Genomic DNA, 21,192 nt, shown 5'->3' with positions numbered 1-21,192 from the left:
GCTACTCGTCTGTGCAGAAATACTAACCACACAACGTTATTCTATATAGTGTAATAATCTCATTTACAAATAAAATACATTTTCTGCACATTGAAAAAGGAATTGGGAATATCTCATACATACAAGTAGCTCATAGATGTGAATACAGATATAATCACTGTGTTTTTGCCTCCCTGACTCCAATATTTAGAGAGCTCTAGATATGCATTTATTGAATTGTGGTTTTATATGCGTTAACGAGCACTACATTCAGTTTTATTTCTGAATATGGAGATGGGACTACACCACAGGATCAACAATGAACATGTTTTGGCAGTGTTGAGGACTTTTATTTTGAAAAGTGTACGCTGACTAGTACGTGATGCTGTAGTCCGTCAGAAACCACTGTCACCCAGTCAACACAGCTTTTTTATTTCTTTAACCTTTTATTTAACTGGGCAAGTGGATACCATTTGGAGGGGAGTCGACCGGCAAGCTTTCGTACCACTCCCGAGGTAGTTTACGGTGTTTTATACCTGCGTTACTGTGATGACTAGTTGTATAATATTATTACCAGACGTTGCATTTATTTGTTGGGCCACTTTTGCAGCTCTGCTACTAGACGTTACCTGTTCGCGACAATAACCTTGAGAGCCCGTTTCCTAAGCGCCTTGTCATGAGTAGCCAACTAACGTTGTTTCAACGTCGTCAAACATCCGACCTGTTTCTACCAAAACCATTATTGTTGTTCTTAGCGGACGACGTTGTAAAGCCCGTATTATCGGCATTAATTCAACAGGGTTTTAAGAAATATATTACCTTCAAACAGTGTTATCTTGTGATCAAGCCATCAATGTTTAGTGATTTTATTTTGGGTGTCGTAAAAATAAAAATAAATAGCTAACGGGTTAGCAATTAGCATGTTTGCCATTTCAGTGGAAATACTAACCTTTACTACAATCAGCTTTTTCCATAAGCGGTTTTTCCGTATTATCGGCATACGGACCCCAGTTATTGACCACCTTTACTATTTTGTTCAAATACAAGATATATCTGTTTTTTAATTTTGTTCAAAGAAAGAGACCAGCCTGGGATGCTAAGGGAGCTGGTTGACTATAGTAAATATATTAGTTGACTTTCCAGTACAAATCACTTGTCTGTCCTACTTTTATATTGGGTTGCCCGGTGCGCCCTCATGTAGTTTCTTCATCAACCTCTTCAGTGTTGTAACTAAATAATGTCTCTATTTATTTTACACATTAATCTTATGGTTTGAGGAAGTTGATACGTTTAATACTAACATAAATTAGTATGCTGGTTATTAAATGGTGTGGTCTGTCGCGCAGTCGAATTGTACAATATACAGCGCGTCCCACAATGTGTGTGTGTATATACAGTTGATGTCGGAAGTGTACAGACACCTTAGCCATATTTAAACTCAGTTTTTCACAATTCCTGACATTTAATCTTAGTAAAAATTCCCTGTCTTTGGACAGTTAGGACCACCACTTTATTATAAGAATGTGAAATGTCAGAATAATAGTAGAGAGAATCTTATCTTTCGTCACATTCCCAGTGAGTCAGAAGTTTACATACACTCAATTAGTATTTGGTAGCATTGCCTTTAAATAATTTAACTTGGGTCAAATGTTTCGGGTAGCCTTCCACAAGCTTCCCACAATAAGTTGGGTGAATTTTGACCCATTCCTCCTGACCGAGCTGGTGTAACTGAGTCAGGTTTGTAGGCCTCCTTGCTCGCACACGCTTTTTCAGTTCTGCCCACACATTTTCTATAGGATTGAGGTCAGGGCTTTGATGGCCACTCCAATACCATGACTTTGTTGTCCTTAAGCCATTTTGCCACAACTTTGGAAGTATGCTTGGGGTCATTGTCCATTTGGAAGACCCATTTGCGACCATGCTTTAACTTCCTGGCTGTCTTGATGTTGCTTCAATAGATCCACATTTTCCCTCATGATGCCATCTATTTTGTGAAGTGCCCCAGTCCTTCCTGCAGCAAAGCACCCCCACAACATGATGCTGCCACCCCGCGCTTCACGGTTGGGATGGTGGTGTTCGTCCTTGCAAGCCTCCCCCTTTTTCCTCCAAACATAACGATGGTCATTATGGCCAAACAGTTCTAATTTTGTTTCATCAGACCAGAGGACATTTCTCCAAAAAGTACAATCTTTGTCCCCATGTGCAGTTGCAAACCGTAGTCTGGCTTTTTTATGGTGGTTTTGGAGCAGTTGCTTCTTCCTTGCTGAGTGGCCTTTCAGGTTATGTCGATATAGGACTCGTTTTACTGTGGATATAGATACTTTTGTACCTGTTTCCTCCAGCATCTTCACAAGGTCTTTTGCTGTTCTGGGATTGATTTGCACTTTTCGCACCAAAGTAGGTTCATCTCTAGGAGACAGAACGCGTCTCCTTCCTGAGCGGTATGATGGCTGCGTGATCCCATGGTGTTTATACCTGCGTACTATTGTTTGTACAGATGAATTTGGTACCTTCAGGCGTTTTGAAATTTCTCCCAAGGATGAACCAGACTTGTGGAGGTCTACAATTCTTTTTCTGAAGTCTTGGCTGATTTCTTTTGATTTTCCCATGATGTCAAGCAAAGAGGCACTGAGTTTGACGGTAGCCCTTGAAATATATCCACAGGTACACCTCCAATTGTCTCAAATTATGTCAATTAGCCTATCAGAAGCTTCTAAAGCCATGACATTTTTTTCTGGAATTTTTCAAGTTGTTTAAAGGCCAACTTAGTGTATGTAAACTTCTGACCCACTGGAATTGTGATACCTTGAATTATAAGTGAAATAATCTCTGTAAACAATTGTTGGAAAAATTACTTGTCTCATGCACAAAGTAGATGTCCTAACCGACTTGCCAAAACTATCATTTGTTAACAAGAAATTTGTGGAGTGGTTGAAAAAATAGTTTTAATGACGCCAACCTAATTGTATGTAAAACTTCCGACTTCAACTGTATAATCAAGACGTTGACGAGGTTTTTTAATTGAAATAATAGTGAAAATTTGCTTTGGTCAAAGAATCCTCCATTTGCAGTAATTGCAGCCTAGCAGATCTTTGGCATTCTAGTTGTCAATTTGTTGAGGTAGTCTGAAGTAGTGATGGGTTGTTCGCAAACGAGTCGGCTTTTGTAAGCGAACGTTGGGATCCGGCTCGCATATCAGAAGAGCCAAATCTTTTTATAAAAATATATATTTTTAAATTATATATGAATAATCAAAAGATTTAAATGAGTAGAATTTACTATTTCAAAGAACAAAAACAGTATAGGCCTAAATGCACAACCGTACACACATTTGATCTGACTGTCTGCTCAGACTAACAGCCTCACCTGTTGTTCCTGTCAATCAGACACGCAGAGTCAACCAATGAACCAAAGATGTGTGAGGGAAGGCGGAGCCAACTCACTCAGTCACACACTTAGCAGCTGAGGAGAGCGAGGAAGGACAGCTGTGAAAACGAGTCGAAAGCACAGTAGCATTTGGATGCATTTTAATAATATAGACTATGTTAGAGCACAGTGTAGTATTTGCCAAAACAAAATCTCATAAAGCCGGTTCTACGCACAACCTATACCAGCATATGTGAACTGTGCACCCAACTGTGAAGCTGTAGCGGAGCTTCCAGAAACTAGCGGGCCTGCTAGTGATAATAGTGGAATCAGCACCTCCACATGTGGAGATATATCAACTCAGTCAAGTAGGCCTGCTAGTGATAGTGGTGGAACCAGCACCTCCACATGTGGAGATATATCCACTCAGTCAAGTAGGCCTGCTAGTGATAGTAGTGGAGTCAGCACCTCCACACGTAGAGATGTATCCACTCAGTCAAGTAGGCCTGCTAGTGATAGTGGAGTGAACCAGCACCTCCACATGTGGAGATATATCCACTCAGTCAAGTAGGCCTGCTAGTGATAGTGGTGGAACCAGCACCTCCACATGTGGAGATATATCAACTCAGTCAAGTAGGCCTGCTAGTGATAGTAGTGGAGTCAGCACCTCCACACGTAGAGATGTATCCACTCAGTCAAGTAGGCCTGCTAGTGATAGTGGTGGAACCAGCACCTCCACATGTGGAGATATATCAACTCAGTCAGGTCAGTCAGCACCTAGGCAGTCTAGGCCTGCTAGTGAGTGGTGGAACCAGCACCTCCACATGTGGAGTCAGCACCTCCACACGTAGAGATGTATCCACTCAGTCAAGTAGGCCTACTCCGCGACCCACAGCAACGCAGTCTTCTATGGACCAGTTTATGCCAAAGTCTATGTCTGTAGCAAAACAAGGCCAAATTGATATTGCATTGGCTAAAATGATTGCCACCGATTTCCAACCATTTTCGATCGTGGAGGACAGAGGTTTTAGAAATTATAGCAATAGTCTAAATCCAATGTACACAATTCCAAACAGGAAAACCCTTTTAAAATCACTTATTCCACAACTGTACCAGAGCACACAGGCTTCAATGCGGGAAAGAGTCCAGAAAGCTACTGCAGTTTGCCTTACCACTGACTGCTGGACATCAGGGGTAACCACTTCTTACACGTCTCTTCATTGAAGATTTATCGATGTCTAGCTGTCTTCTGGACTACTATGAGTTCAGCGACAGACACACCTCAGAGAACTTGGCAGAGGGGCCAGAGAACGCCAAGTAGATGGAAAAGTGGTCTGTTGTCTTAGCGACAATGCAGCTAACAAAACCAAAGCAATGAAAATGTTTAAATGGACCCATCATCTGTGTCTTCCCCACACAATCATCCTGATTGTAAGAGATGCTCTGCGGGTGATGAAGTCCACTGTGGACAAAGTGAAAGCAGCACAGGAGCACAGTAGGTGCTGAAAAACTAAACGTCTACACAACGCTAGATGGGAGATGCCTGAGCTGAGGCCTAAACAAGACTCCACTACAAGGTGGAATTCAACATTTTATATGTTGAAGTGGTTTCTTGAGTCAAAGGATGACAGCATCTCTACCCTGGCCATTGTCAATACACCTGTTGATGCTCTGACCCAAGAGGAATGGGAGGTGGAGGAGGAGGAGTCCTGGAACCCTTTGAGCAGGTCACTGTGGAGGTCAGTGGAGAGAGGTACAGTAAGCAGTTATTACTACATCACTATTTAATCCAGTATTATATATGTATATGAGCAGTAGATGAGAATGTAGTATCAGTAGACAAAACATGAACCTGAACTAATAAGTTACCTGTTCTCTCTTTTCAGCTATGTGACAGCCTCAACAATAATACTCCTGTGTAAGGGTCTGCAGCCAATCACAGCCAGCTGTCAGAGAGAAGCAAACGTAACCACAGGACATGTGACAGAGTTGATGGACAACCTATGTTCATCAATGGACAGGAAGATACACCGAATGGAATATGGATTGATATACACTTTGTTTATATACATTAAAAAGTTATACTTTAAATGCAAATGTTTCACAGCATTATTTTCCATAACAAACCAATGCATGTTTAAATACATTGTGGTTAAGGTAGAGTATGATTTCATTTAATAAATTAATTAGAATTGTTTTAACACCAATCATAGTCAAACTATCGCAAACTGTTTGACTTGAAAAAATACACACCAAAAAAATACAAATTAAAGAGCCGTTTGGGAGCCAAAAGACGCTTTTTGGTGAGCTGAGCCGAACGAGCTGGCTCTCCGAAAATAGCCAGAATGACCATCACTAATCTGAAGAGATTTCACCCCATGTTTCCTGAGGCACCCCCCCCACAAATTGGTTTGGCTTGATGGGCACTTCTTATGTACCATACGGTCAAGCTGCTCCCACAACAGCTCAATAGTGTTGAGATCCGGTGACTGTGCTGGCCACTCCATTATAGACAGAAAACCAGCTGACTGCTTCTTCCCTAAATAGTTCTTGCATAGTTTGGAGCTGTGCTTTGGGTCATTGTCCTGTTGTAGGAGGAAATTGCCTCCAATTCAGCGTCATCCACAGGTTATGGCATGGCGTTGCAAAATGGAGTGATAGCCTTCCTTCTTCAAGATCCCTTTGACCCTGTACAAATCTCTCACTTCACCCCCACCAAAGCATCCCCAGACCATCACATTGCCTCCACCAGGCATGACAGATGGTTCACTCCTCCACCAGGCTTGACAGATGGTTCACTCCTCCACCAGGCTTGACAGATGGTTCACTCCTCCACCAGGCTTGACAGATGGTTCACTCCTCCACCAGGCTTGACAGATGGTTCACTCCTCCACCAGGCTTGACAGATGGTTCACTCCTCCACCAGGCTTGACCACTCCTCCACCAGGCTTGACAGATGGTTCACTCCTCCACCAGGCTTGACAGATGGTTCACTCCTCCACCAGGCTTGACAGATGGTTCACTCCTCCACCAGGCTTGACAGATGGTTCACTCCTCCACCAGGCTTGACAGATGGTTCACTCCTCCACCAGGCTTGACAGATGGTTCACTCCTCCACCAGGCTTGACAGATGGTTCACTCCTCCACCAGGCTTGACAGATGGTTCACTCCTCCACCAGGCTTGACAGATGGTTCACTCCTCCACCAGGCTTGACAGATGGTTCACTCCTCCACCAGGCTTGACAGATGGTCCTCCACCAGGCTTGACAGATGGTTCACTCCTCCACCAGGCTTGACAGATGGTTCCACCAGGCTTGACAGATGGTTCACTCCTCCACCAGGCTTGACAGATGGTTCACTCCTCCACCAGGCTTGACAGATGGTTCACTCCTCAGGCATCTTTCTGCTTGTCACAAATGTTCTTCTTTGTGATCTGAACACCTCAAACTTATATTTGTTTGTCCAAAACACTTTTTTTCCAATCTTCCTCTGTCCAGTGTCTGTTCTTTTGCCCATCTTAATCTTTTATTTTTATTGGCCAGTCTGAGATATGGCTTTTTCTTTGCAACTCTGCCTAGAAGGTCAGCATCCCGGATTCGCCTCTTCACTGTTGACGTTGAGACTTGTGTTTTGTGGTTACTATTTAATGAAGCTGCCAGTTGAGGACTTTTGAGACATTTTTTTCTCAAACTAGACTCTCTAATGTACTTGTCCACTTGCTCAGTTGTGCACCGGGGCCTCCCACTCCTCTTTCTATTCTGGTTAGAGCCAGTTTGCGCTGTTCTGTGAAGGGAGTAGTACACAACGTTGTACGTGATCTCACATGGAAAAGCCTCCATTTCTCAGAACAAGAATAGACTGACGAGTTTCAGAAGAAAGATCTTTGTTTCCTGCCATTTTGAGCCTGTAATCAAACCCACAAATGCTGATGCTCCAGATACTCAACTAGTCTAAAGAAGGCCAGTTTTATTGCTTATTTAATGAGAACAACAGTTTTCAGCTGTGCTAACATAATTGCAAAAGTGTTTTCTAATGATCAATTAGCCTTTTTAAAATGATGAACTTGGATTAGCTAACACAACGTGCCATTGGAACACAGGAGTGATGGTTGCTGATAATTGTCGTCTGTCTGTCTGCCTGTCTGTCTGCCTCTGTCTCTCTTTCCAGAACCATGACATCCCAGGTGCGACAGAACTTCCACCAGGAATGTGAGGCTGCCATCAACAGGCAGATCAACCTGGAACTGTATGCTTCTTATGTATACCTGTCTATGGTGAGTTATCCACCTGCTAGACCCTTACCTGTCTATGGTGAGTTATCCACCTGCTGGACCCTTACCTGTCTATGGTGAGTTATCCACCTGCTGGACCCTTACCTGTCTATGGTGAGAGTTATCCACCTGCTAGACCCTTACCTGTCTATGGTGAGACCAATAGTTATCCACCTGCTAGGCCCTTACCTGTCTATGGTGAGGTGAGACTGTCATGGTGAGTTAGTTATCCACCTGCTAGACCCTTACCTGTCTATGGTGGTGAGACCAATAGTTATCCACCTGCTAGGCCCTTACCTGTCTATGGTGAGACCCAATGGTGAGTTATCCACCTGCTAGACCCTTACCTGTCTATGGTGAGTTATCCACCTGCTAGACCCTTACCTGTCTATGGTGAGACCAATAGTTATCCACCTGCTAGACCCTTACCTGTCTATGGTGAGTTATCCACCTGCTAGGCCCTTACCTGTCTATGGTGAGACCAATGGTAGTTATCCACCTGCTAGACCCTTACCTGTCTATGGTGAGTTATCCACCTGCTAGACCCTTACCTGTCTATGGTGAGTTATCCACCTGCTAGACCCTTACCTGTCTATGGTGAGTTATCCACCTGCTAGACCCTTACCTGTCTATGGTGAGTTATCCACCTGCTAGACCCTTACCTGCCTATGGTGAGTTATCCACCTGCTAGACCCTTACCTGTCTATGGTGAGACCTTAATAGTTATCCACCTGCTAGACCCTTACCTGTCTATGGTGAGACCAATAGTTATCCACCTGTCTAGGCCCTTACCTGTCTATGGTGAGACCAATAGTTATCCACCTGCTAGACCCTTACCTGTCTATGGTGAGACCAATAGTTATCCACCTGCTAGACCCTTACCTGTCTATGGTGAGTTATCCACCTGCTAGGCCCTTACCTGTCTATGGTGAGTTATCCACCTGCTAGACCCTTACCTGTCTATGGTGAGTTATCCACCTGCTAGACCCTTACCTGTCTATGGTGAGTTATCCACCTGCTAGACCCTTACCTGTCTATGGTGAGACCAATAGTTATCCACCTGCTAGACCCTTACCTGTCTATGGTGAGACCAATAGTTATCCACCTGCTAGACCCTTACCTGTCTATGGTGAGACCAATAGTTATCCACCTGCTAGACCCTTACCTGTCTATGGTGAGACCAATAGTTATCCACCTGCTAGACCCTTACCTGTCTATGGTGAGACCAATAGTTATCCACCTGCTGGACCCTTACCTGTCTATGGTGAGTTATCCACCTGCTAGACCCTTACCTGTCTATGGTGAGACCAATAGTTATCCACCTGCTAGACCCTTACCTGTCTATGGTGAGTTATCCACCTGCTAGACCCTTACCTGTCTATGGAGAGTTATCCAGCTAGACCCAATAGTTATCCACCTGCTAGACCCTTACCTGTCTATGGTGAGACCAATAGTTATCCACCTGCTAGACCCTTACCTGTCTATGGTAGACCCTTACCTGTCTATGGTGAGAGTTATCCACCTGCTAGACCCTTACCTGTCTATGGTGAGACCAATAGTTATCCACCTGCTAGACCCTTACCTGTCTATGGTGAGTTATCCACCTGCTGGACCCTTACCTGTCTATGGTGAGTTATCCACCTGCTAGACCCTTACCTGTCTATGGTGAGACCAATAGTTATCCACCTGCTAGACCCTTACCTGTCTATGGTGAGTTATCCACCTGCTAGACCCTTACCTGTCTATGGTGAGACCAATAGTTATCCACCTGCTAGACCCTTACCTGTCTATGGTGAGTTATCCACCTGCTAGACCCTTACCTGTCTATGGTGAGACCAATAGTTATCCACCTGCTAGACCCTTACCTGTCTATGGTGAGACCAATAGTTATCCACCTGCTAGACCCTTACCTGTCTATGGTGAGTTATCCACCTGCTAGACCCTTACCTGTCTATGGTGAGACCAATAGTTATCCACCTGCTAGACCCTTACCTGTCTATGGTGAGTAGTTATCCAGACCCTTACCTGTCTATAGTTATCCACCTGCTAGACCCTTACCTGTCTATGGTGAGACCAATAGTTATCCACCTGCTAGACCCTTACCTGTCTATGGTGAGACCAATAGTTATCCACCTGAGACCCACCTGTCTATGGTGAGACCAATAGTTATCCACCTGCTAGACCCTTACCTGTCTATGGTGAGACCAATAGTTATCCACCTGAGACCTTAATAGTTATCCACCTGCTAGACCCTTACCTGTCTATGGTGAGACCAATAGTTATCCACCTGCTGGACCCTTACCTGTCTATGGTGAGACCAATAGTTATCCACCTGCTAGACCCTTACCTGTCTATGGTGAGACCAATAGTTATCCACCTGCTGGACCCTTACCTGTCTATGGTGACCAATAGTTATCCACCTGCTAGACCCTTACCTGTCTATGGTGAGACCAATAGTTATCCACCTGCTGGTTATCCACCTGCTAGACCCTTACCTGTCTATGGTGAGACCAATAGTTATCCACCTGCTGGACCCTTACCTGTCTATGGTGAGAGTTATCCACCTACTCCACCTGCTGGTTATCCACCCTGGACCCTTACCTGTCTATGGTGAGACCAATAGTTATCCACCTGCTGGACCCTTACCTGTCTATGGTGAGTTATCCACCTGCTGGACCCTTACCTGTCTATGGTGAGTTATCCAGACCCTTACCTGTCTGAGAGCTGAGACCCTTACCTGTCTATGGTGAGAGTTATCCACCTGTCTATGGTGACCAAGTTATCCACCCTAGACCCTTACCTGTCTATGGTGAGAGTTATCCACCTGCTAGACCCTTACCTGTCTATGGTGAGTTATCCACCTGCTAGACCCTTACCTGTCTATGGTGAGACCAATAGTTATCCACCTGCTGGACCCTTACCTGTCTATGGTGAGACCAATAGTTATCCACCTGCTGGACCCTTACCTGTCTATGGTGAGACCAATAGTTATCCACCTGCTGAGACCCTTACCTGTCTATGGTGAGTTATCCACCTGCTAGACCCTTACCTGTCTATGGTGAGAGTTATCCACCTGCTAGACCCTTACCTGTCTATGGTGAGAGTTATCCACCTGCTGACCCTTACCTGTCTATGGTGAGTTATCCACCTGCTGGACCCTTACCTGTCTATGGTGAGTTATCCACCTGCTAGACCCTTACCTGTCTATGAGACCAATAGTTATCCACCTGAGACCACCTGTCTATGGTGAGTTATCCACCTGCTAGACCCTTACCTGTCTATGGTGAGACCAATGAGTTTATCCACCTGCTAGACCCTTACCTGTCTATGGTGAGACCAATAGTTATCCACCTGCTAGACCCTTACCTGTCTATGGTGAGACCAATAGTTATCCACCTGCTAGACCCTTACCTGTCTATGGTGAGACCAATAGTTATCCACCTGCTAGACCCTTACCTGTCTATGGTGAGACCAATAGTTATCCACCTGCTAGACCCTTACCTGTCTATGGTGAGACCAATAGTTATCCACCTGCTGGACCCTTACCTGTCTATGGTGAGACCAATAGTTATCCACCTGCTGGACCCTTACCTGTCTATGGTGAGACCAATAGTTATCCACCTATCCACCTGCCTGAGTTATCCACCTGCTAGACCCTTACCTGTCTATGGTGAGAGTTATCCACCCTGGACCCTTACCTGCCTATGGTGAGTTATCCACCTGCTAGACCCTTACCTGTCTATGGTGAGACCAATAGTTATCCACCTACTGGACCCTTACCTGCCTATGGTGAGTTATCCACCTGCTGGACCCTTACCTGTCTATGGTGAGACCAATAGTTATCCACCTGCTTGACCCTTACCTGTCTATGGTGAGACCAATAGAGCTGTTTGTCTCTCATAATTAATATATCTTTGTCTGGTCTATTATTTAAACACAGTGAATATAGCTATGCATGTCCATAGCAAGACATTGCTGTGTCTTCCCCGTACCTAAATAGTGCCAAAAGAGAATGGGTTCAATTTGGGATGGGATCGAAAGTCGAATGAGAAATTGGATCAATTCTCATGTTTGCTCTTTACATCTCTAGCACAGGGAGACATGAGTTAAAGGAATTTAGACTATATCTAATAATTAACTATATTAACTATAGAACATTTCATACAAACTACAGCTCAAAGTTCTGCAGGATGGTGTTGACCATTTGACATGTTAGTGACACTTCCACTTTTGTCTTGTACGTGTTTTTTTCTAGGGCTACTACTTTGACAGAGACGACAAATCCCTGCCCAATTTTTCCAAGTTCTTCCTGACTCAGTCCAAGGAGGAGAAGGAGCATGCTGAGAAACTGATGAGTCAACAGAACCAGAGAGGAGGACGCATCTTTCTCCAGGACATCAGGGTATAAATAAACTCAACAGCACTACCGGGGGTTATGTTACCTTATACAAGGCTTCATATTGATTAGACTAGGGGCCATTTTGCCTTCTCTTGTCTGAACATTTAAGTCCACATAATATATGCCACTAACAGGGTGCGTCCCCTCTAGCAGGGTGCGTCGCCACTAGCAGGGTGCGTCGCCACTAACAGGGTGCGTCGCCACTAACAGGGTGCGTCGCCACTTAACAGGGTGCGTCGCCACTAACAGGGTGCGTCGCCACTAACAGGGTGCGTCGCCACTAACAGGGTGCGTCGCCACTAACAGGGTGCGTCGCCACTAACAGGGTGCGTCGCCACTAACAGGGTGCGTCGCCACTAACAGGGTGCGTCGCCACTAACAGGGTGCGTCGCCACTTAACAGGGTGCGTCGCCACTAACAGGGTGCGTCCCCACTAACAGGGTGCGTCGCCACTAACAGGGTGCGTCGCCACTAACAGGGTGCGTCGCCACTAACAGGGTGCGTCGCCACTTAACAGGGTGCGTCGCCACTAACAGGGTGCGTCGCCACTTAACAGGGTGCGTCGCCACTAACAGGGTGCGTCGCCACTAACAGGGTGCGTCGCCACTAACAGGGTGCGTCGCCACTAACAGGGTGCGTCGCCACTAACAGGGTGCGTCGCCACTAACAGGGTGCGTCGCCACTAACAGGGTGCGTCGCCACTAACAGGGTGCGTCCCCACTAACAGGGTGCGTCCCCACTAACAGGGTGCGTCCCCACTAACAGGGTGCGTCCCCACTAACAGGGTGCGTCCCCACTAACAGGGTGCGTCCCCACTAACAGGGTGCGTCCCCACTAACAGGGTGCGTCGCCACTAACAGGGTGCGTCGCCACTAACAGGGTGCGTCCCCTCTAGCAGGGTGCGTCGCCACTAGCAGGGTGCGTCGCCACTAGCAGGGTGCGTCGCCACTAACAGGGTGCGTCGCCACTAACAGGGTGCGTCGCCACTAACAGGGTGCGTCGCCACTAACAGGGTGCGTCGCCACTAACAGGGTGCGTCACCATTAACAGGGTGCGTCGCCACTAACAGGGAGCGTCGCCACTAACAGGGTGCGTCGCCACTAACAGGGTGCGTCACCACTAACAGGGTGCGTTACCATTAACAGGGTGCGTCCCCACTAGCAGGGTGCGTCCCCACTAGCAGGGTGCGTCCCCACTAGCAGGGTGCGTCCCCACTAGCAGGGTGCGTCCCCACTAGCAGGGTGCGTCCCCACTAGCAGGGTGCGTCCCCACTAGCAGGGTGCGTCGCCACTAACAGGGTGCGTCGCCACTAACAGGGTGCGTCGCCACTAACAGGGTGCGTCGCCACTAACAGGGTGCGTCGCCAATAACAGGGTGCGTCGCCACTAACAGGGTGCGTTACTATTAACAGGGTGCGTCCCCACTAGCAGGGTGCGTCACTATTAACAGGGTGCGTCACTATTAACAGGGTGCGTTACTATTAACAGGGTGCGTCCCCACTAGCAGGGTGCGTCCCCACTAGCAGGGTGCGTCCCCACTAGCAGGGTGCGTCCCCACTAGCAGGGTGCGTCCCCACTAGCAGGGTGCGTCCCCACTAGCAGGGTGCGTCGCCACTAACAGGGTGCGTCGCCACTAACAGGGTGCGTCGCCACTAACAGGGTGCGTCGCCACTAACAGGGTGCGTCGCCAATAACAGGGTGCGTCGCCACTAACAGGGTGCGTTACTATTAACAGGGTGCGTCCCCACTAGCAGGGTGCGTCACTATTAACAGGGTGCGTCACTATTAACAGGGTGCGTTACTATTAACAGGGTGCGTCCCCACTAGCAGGGTGCGTCACTATTAACAGGGTGCGTCACTATTAACAGAGTGCGTTACTATTAACAGGGTGCGTTACTATTAACAGGGTGCGTTACTATTAACAGGGTGCGTCACCACTAACAGGGTGCGTCACTATTAACAGGGTGCGTCACCACTAACAGGGTGCGTCACCACTAACAGGGTGCGTCACTATTAACAGGGTGCGTCCCCACTAACAGGGTGCGGCGCCACCAGCCGGGTTTAGTACAGAGCACAGGACCTCATCTGGTTAGAGTTGTCTGATACACAGAGCCCAGGACCTTGTCTGGTTAGGGTTGTCTGATACACAGAGCCCAGAACCAGGCAACATTGGTGGACAGGTACTGAAGTTATTTGCAGAGCAACTCACTGGCATTTTCCATCACATTTTCCTTTTGTCACTCGAGCTGCGGAAGGTGCCTGAACTCTGGAAGCATGCTACTGTAGTTCCTGTGGCCAGAAGGTGCTTGAACTCTGGAAGCATGCTACTGTAGTTCCTGTGGCCAGAAGGTGCCTGAACTCTGGAAGCATGCTACTGTAGTTCCTGTGGCCAGAAGGTGCTTGAACTCTGGAAGCATGCTACTGTAGTTCCTGTGGCCAGAAGGTGCCTGAACTCTGGAAGCATGCTACTGTAGTTCCTGTGGCCAGAAGGTGCCTGAACTCTGGAAGCATGCTACTGTAGTTCCTGTGGCCAGAAGGTGCCTGAACTCTGGAAGCATGCTACTGTAGTTCCTGTGGCCAGAAGGTGCCTGAACTCTGGAAACATGCTACTGTAGTTCCTGTGGCCAGAAGGTGCCTGAACTCTGGAAGCATGCTACTGTAGTTCCTGTGGCCAGAAGGTGCCTGAACTCTGGAAACATGCTACTGTAGTTCCTGTGGCCAGAAGGTGCCTGAACTCTGTAAGCATGCTACTGTAGTTCCACAAGCTACTAAATTACTTCAGGCCAGTGGTACTGACATCCCTGGTAATGAAATGTATTGTCAGGTGGAGAACTCTGTGGACCCCTACAGAATGTATTGTCAGGTTGAGAACTCTGTGGACCCCCTACAGAATGTATTGTCAGGTTGAGAACTCTGTGGACCCCTACAGAATGTACTGTCAGGTTGAGAACTCTGTGGACCCCTACAGAATGTATTGTCAGGTTGAGAACTCTGTGGACCCCTACAGAATGTACTGTCAGGTTGAGAACTCTGTGGACCCCTACAGAATGTATTGTCAGGTTGAGAACTCTGTGGACCCCCTACAGAATGTATTGTCAGGTTGAGAACTCTGTGGACCCCTACAGAATGTATTGTCAGGTTGAGAACTCTGTGGACCCCCTACAGAATGTATTGTCAGGTTGAGAACTCTGTGGACCCCCTACAGAATGTATTGTCAGGTTGAGAACTCTGTGGACCCCTACAGAATGTACTGTCAGGTGGAGAACTCCCTAGATTCCTTGAAGTTTGCTTTACAGGGTCAAGAGGGGTGGTGGAGGACACCACTCCAGCCCTTCTGTTTATTGACTTCTCGTTGGCCTTCAATACTATCCAGCCTCACATACTAGCAGAGAAGCTCCTCTCCCGCTTTAAGCTGGACCTGAGTGTTGTGAGCTGGATAGTGGACTTCCTTACCGACCGGTCCCGACAAGTGAATGGAGTCTTGTCAAAGCAAAGCTCTCTCCTCTCCTGTACAACTCTGCTCCTCCTTCAGATCCCCCACAACCCTCTCCTCTCCTGTACAACTCTGCTCCTCCTTCAGATCCCCCTCAGCCCTCTCCTCTCCTGTACAACTCTGCTCCTCCTTCAGATCCCCCACAACCCTCTCCTCTCCTGTACAACTCTCCCCCTCCTTCAGATCCCCCACAACCCTCTCCTCTCCTGTACAACTCTCCCCCTCCTTCAGATCCCCCACAACCCTCTCCTCTCCTGTACAACTCTCCCCTCCTTCAGATCCCCCACAACCCTCTCCTCTCCTGTACAACTCTCCCCTCCTTCAGATCCCCCACAACCCTCTCCTCTCCTGTACAACTCTCCTCCTCCTTCAGATCCCCCACAGCCCTATCCTCTCCTCTCCAACTCTGCTCCTCCTTCAGATCCCCCACAACCCTCTCCTCTCCTGTACATATACTATACACCAATGACTGTGGCACTGAATATGAAAACAGACAGTGATCACCTACTGCAGGATAGAGACTGAGAACACAGGTCTGTGATAGATGACTGTGTGTCATGGTGTGAGTGAGAACTGCTTCCTTCAACTGAATGTCTTTTGGTCATTGACTTTTAGAAGGCAGCCACTGAACCTCATACCCACTCTGGTCAGGGGCAATGGCATTGAGCTGGTCAGTACCTGTAAGTATCTGGGAACTGTGCTGGACAAAAAGTTGGCCTTTTGAGGAGAACACTGACTCCCTCTGTAAAATGGGGGACAACAACAACTCTCTTTATTGAATCAGTGTTGATGTTTAATGATGTTCTGGTTTGGTAATCTTGTTGAGGAGCACTAACAGCATCCTCGACTGTCCTGAGTAAGCCCTCTTTGCTGATCTTTGAGCTCCTCCCCTCGGTTTGTTGTTTTAGACTTCCCAAACTCAAGAGCAACAGATCCAATAACTATTTCTATCCCACAGGCCATACACTTCCTGAATCTGAACATGAAATTAAATAATGTATATTTATTGGTGCACTTTTTCACAATGACTGTTCCTTTTGACTGATCTAAGACTGATTCAATGACTGTTCCTTTTGACTGATCTAAGACTGATTCAATGACTGTTCCTTTTTACTGATCTAAGACTGATTCAATGACTGTTCCTTTTGACTGATCTAAGACTGATTCAATGACTGCTCCTTTTGACTGATCTAAGACTGATTCAATGACTGTTCCTTTTGACTGATCTAAGACTGATTCAATGACTGTTCCTTTTGACTGATCTAAGACTGATTCAATGACTGCTCCTTTTGACTGATCTAAGACTGATTCAATGACTGCTGCTTTTGACTGATCTAAGACTGATTCAATGACTGTTCCTTTTTACTGATTCAATGACTGTTCCTTTTGACTGATTCTAAGACTGCAACCGATCTCATTATTGATTTATCTTATGTGTATATCTGTTGTATGGTCCCTGTTGTTAATGCTGTTTTTACTGTTGAACACTGACTGCACAACACATGTCCTAATTGGGCCAATAAAGAGATTGATTGATAGGTTCAACATATTGTCACCATTTAATGGGCTCTGGCAGTTTGATGCATGGATATTCATCATTAGAATCAACTTTTACTCTGTATGTTTCAGAAACCTGACAGAGATGAGTGGGGCAGTGGGTTGGAGGCCTTGGAGTGTGCCCTACAGCTGGAGAAGAGTGTCAACCAGTCTCTACTGGACCTGCACAAAGTAGCCGTAGAGCACAATGACCCGCACGTGAGTTACAAACACAGTTCATGGGGACAGTTTCCAGGACACCAATTAAGCTTAGTCACAGACTAAAAAGAACTTTCAATTTTCAAGTAAGGTTCTCTTGTGAGCATGCTTTTTAGCAGGGTTGGGGTCAATTCCATTTTAATTCGAGTCCATTCAGAGAGTAAACCAAATTCCGATTCCACATTTCAAATCAAATTATATTTGTCACATGCGCCGAATATAACGGTGAAATGCTTACTTTACAAGCCCTTAAACAACAATGCAATTCAAGAAATAGAGTTAAGAAAATATTTACTAAATAAACTAAAGTAAGATTAAATAACAATAACGAGGCTATATACAGGGGGTACCGTAACCGAGTCAATATGTGCAAGTTAGTAGAGGTAATTTGTACATGTAGGGGAAAATAAACAACAAGTAGCAGCACTGTAAAAACGAAAGGGGGTCCATGTAAATAGTCTGGTTGGCCATTTGATTAATTGTTCAGCAGTCTTATGGCTTGGGGGTAGAAGCTGTTTAGGAGCCTTTTGGACCTAGACTTGGTGCTCCGGTACCGCTTGCAGTGTGGTCTATGACTTGGATGACTGGAGTCTTTGAAACATTTTTGGGCCTTCCTCTGACACCGCCTGGTGTAGAGATCCTGGATGGCAGGAAGCTTGGCCCAGTGATGTATTGGGCCGTACACACTACCCTCTGTAGCGCCATGCGGTCGGGTGCCGAGCAGTTGCCATACCAGGCGGTGATGCAACCAGTCAGGATGCTTTTGATGGTGCAGCTGTAGAATTTCTTGAGGATCCTGGGGCCAATGCCAAATATTTTCAATCTCCTGAGGGGGAAAAGGTTTTGTCTTGCCCTGTTCACGACTGTCTTGATGTGTTTGGACCATGATAGTTCGTTGGTGATGTGGACACCAAAGAACTTGAAACTCTCGACCCGTTCCGACCCGGCCTGTTCTGCCCTCATTTTCCGACAGTTCACGATCAGGTCCTTTGTCTTGCTCGCATTGAGGGAGAAGTTGTTGTCCTGGCACCACACTGCCAGGTCTCTGACCTCCCTATAAGCTGTCTCATTGTTGTCAGTGATCAGGCCTACCACTGGTGTTGTCAGCAAACTTAATGAGGGTGTTGAACTTGTGCCAGGCCACGAAGCCGTGGGTGAACTGGGAGTACAGGAGGGGACTAAGCACACACCCCTGAGGGTCCCCGGTGTTGAGGAGCAGCGTGGCAGATGTGTTGTTACCTACCCTTACCACCTGGGGGTGGCCCGTCAGGAAGTCCAGGATCCAGATGCAGAGGGAGGTGTTTAGTATCAGAGTCTTTAGCTTGATGAGCTTTGTGGGCACGCACTGGTGTTGATCGCTGAGCTGTGGTCAATGAACAGCATTCTCACATAGGTGTTCCTTTTGTCCAGGTGGGAAAGGGCAGTGTGGAGTGCGATTGGGATTACGTAATCTGTGGATCTGTTGGGGTGGTATGCGAATTGGAGTGGGTCTAGGGTTTCCGGGATGATGGTGTTGATGTGAACCATGACCAGCCTTTGAAAGCACTTCATAGCTACCGACGTTGAGTGGTAGTCGTTTAGGGAGGTTACCTTTGCATTCGTTGGTACAGGGATAATAATGGTCTGCTTGAAACATGTAGGTATTACAGACTTGATCAGGGAGAGGTTGAAAATGTCAGTGAAGACATTTGCCACTTGGTCCGCGCATGCTCTGAGTACACGCCCTGGTAATCCGTCAGGCCCCGCGGACTTGTGAATGTTGACCACATCGGCTACGGAAAGTGTGATCACAGTCGTCCGGAACAGCTGGTGCTCTCATATGCATGCTTCCGTGTTGCTTGCCTCGAAGCATAAAAGGCATTTACCTCGTATTGTAGGCTCGCGTCACTGGGCAGCTCACTGCTGCGTTTCCCTTTGTAGTCTGTAATAGTTTGCAAGACCTGCCACATCTGACAAGCGTCAGAGCCGGTGTAGTAGGAGGCAATCTTAGTCCTGTATTGACGCTTTGCCTGTTTGATGGTTTGTTGGAGGGCATAGCAGGATTTCTGTTTGGATTAGTGTCCCACTCCTTGAAAGTGGCAGCTCTAGCCTTTAGCTGGATGCAGATGTTGCCTGTAATCCATGGCTTCTGGTTGGGGTATGTACGTACAGTCACTGTGGGGACGACGTCATCGATGTACTTATTGATGAAGCCGGTGACTGAGGTGGTGTACTCCTCAATGCCATTGGATGAATCGAGGAACATATTCCAGTCAGTGCCGCAAAACAGACTTCTTTAATATTAGACATTGCGCACCAGCTGTTATTGAGAAATAGACACACACTCCCACCACTCGCCTTACCAGACGTAGCTGCTCTGTCCTGCCGATGCACGGAAAACACAGCCAGCTCTATATTATCTGTGTCGTCGTTCAGCCACGACTCGGTGAAACATAAGTTGTTACAGTTGTTAATGTCCTGTTGTTAGGATAGTCTCGACCGGAGATCTAGTTTATTCTCCAGTGGTTGGCCAATAGAATCGATGGTAGTGGTGATTTACTCAGTCGCCTCCAAATCCTCACAAGGCACCTCTGCCTTTGCCCTCTGTATCTCTGTCTTTTCTTCACGCGAATGACTGGGATTTGGGCCTGGTCTCCGGGAAGCAGTATATCCTTTGCATCGGACTTATTGAGAAAAAAAAAACTTTGTCCAGTTCGAGGTGAGGCAATTGCTGTTCTGATTTCCAGCAGCTCTTTTTGGTCATAAGAGACGGTAGCAGCAACTTTATGTACAAAATATGTTACAAAACAATGTGAAAAAACATTAAATAGCACAGTTGGTTAGGAGTCCATAAAACATCATCCTCTCCACCGCCATTATATATTTTCCTCATTGAAGAGAATTGGAATTTAAATGTCAGTGTTCTTCCTTAATTGGCTGGAATTTAAACAGAATGGACTCCAACTCAGGGAAAAAAAACCAGTGTCTGTTTGGATATTTTGTCTTTTTCCTAATGACTGAAACAAAACACCTTTCCTCCCTCAGATGTGTGACTTCATAGAGACCCACTATCTGGATGAGCAGGTCAAGTCTATCAAGGAGCTGAGTGACTGGGTCACCAACCTGCGTCGCATGGGTGCCCCTCAGAACGGCATGGCAGAGTACCTCTTCGACAAACACACCCTGGGGAAGGAGTAGCAGCTGAACATCCCGTCTTTTACTAGGGTCGTGTTCATTAGGGCACACTGTAGCAAAATACGTTGAAACAGGAAACGGCCATTTCTTATTGGATAAATTCAGATTGTAGTACCTCAGTTTCAGCCCGTTTTTGTGAGGAATGAACACAACCCATTTTCCGCCTGCTGGTCAATTTTTCATGTTTGGTCTGTCCTTACGACTGGTAATCTTCTAGTATCATAGATATGCTGGCTTTAAAGACCAAAATGACCAGAAGCCATTGCTCTATTTACATGACTGCTCTATATTGTGATTTACTTTTTCTATGATCTCCCGAAGCTGACTTCCAGGCTGTTTGTGCTATCATACCAACTCCTTGTCATTCAGTTTGGCTTGACAAAGACAGCACAAACAGATCTGGTCCTATGTTTACCTACACTATGTGTCCGTTACAATTGACATGTTTTGCCAAAATAAAGACTTAACTGCTCCCTAGAGATATCTCGTAGCTTAGTGGAGTTTAAAAGTGAGACTGTGGTGAGTAGGACCACGTAACTTTTGTTTTTGTTTCTCTCTAATGCTTTTCATATTTAATTTGTGAAGCCAATATTGAGTGATTGTAGGAAAGACGTTACTTAAAATACCTTTTCCATTCTATTATTTCTACACAGTTCATTAATTGGCCATTTTAATGAAATTATGTCTATATTTTGGAATTTGGTCTGTATCTCTTATCTATTGTAAGGTGATGTATGATGATAAACATTAGAATCAC

At 46.3% G+C, this 21,192-nt stretch overlaps 1 protein-coding gene across 2 annotated transcripts; it reads left to right on the top strand.

The window, feature by feature from the left end:
* Positions 1-347: 347 nt before the first annotated feature.
* Positions 348-21,192, top strand: fth1b (ferritin, heavy polypeptide 1b). 2 transcript variants are annotated; one of them, XM_042301967.1, is made up of 5 exons: positions 348-494; positions 7,513-7,618; positions 11,871-12,017; positions 17,136-17,261; positions 20,286-21,192. In XM_042301967.1, exons 2-5 carry the CDS (start codon positions 7,517-7,519, stop codon positions 20,436-20,438), a joined length of 528 nt encoding a protein of 175 aa, XP_042157901.1. In that variant the 5' UTR covers positions 348-494; positions 7,513-7,516; the 3' UTR covers positions 20,439-21,192. The 2 variants fall into 2 exon arrangements, with proteins under 2 accessions (XP_042157901.1, XP_042157902.1); XM_042301968.1 differs by lacking the exons at positions 348-494; positions 7,513-7,618 and adding an exon at positions 11,424-11,486.

Source organism: Oncorhynchus tshawytscha, linkage group LG19 (genome assembly GCF_018296145.1).
Source record: "Oncorhynchus tshawytscha isolate Ot180627B linkage group LG19, Otsh_v2.0, whole genome shotgun sequence".
Classification (NCBI taxonomy): domain Eukaryota; kingdom Metazoa; phylum Chordata; class Actinopteri; order Salmoniformes; family Salmonidae; genus Oncorhynchus; species Oncorhynchus tshawytscha.
The sequence above is the reverse complement of the archived record's forward strand: the minus strand, read 5'-3'. Positions and strand labels throughout refer to the sequence as shown.

Excerpts from the sequence above, each read along its gene's own strand:
- fth1b (XM_042301967.1), top strand. The coding sequence starts at position 7,517 with ATGACATCCCAGGTGCGACAGAACTTCCACCAGGAATGTGAGGCTGCC. Across the intron at positions 7,619-11,870 it reads CTTATGTATACCTGTCTATG|GGCTACTACTTTGACAGAGA; the intron begins GTGAGTTATCCA and ends GTTTTTTTCTAG. Across the intron at positions 12,018-17,135 it reads TCTTTCTCCAGGACATCAGG|AAACCTGACAGAGATGAGTG; the intron begins GTATAAATAAAC and ends TGTATGTTTCAG.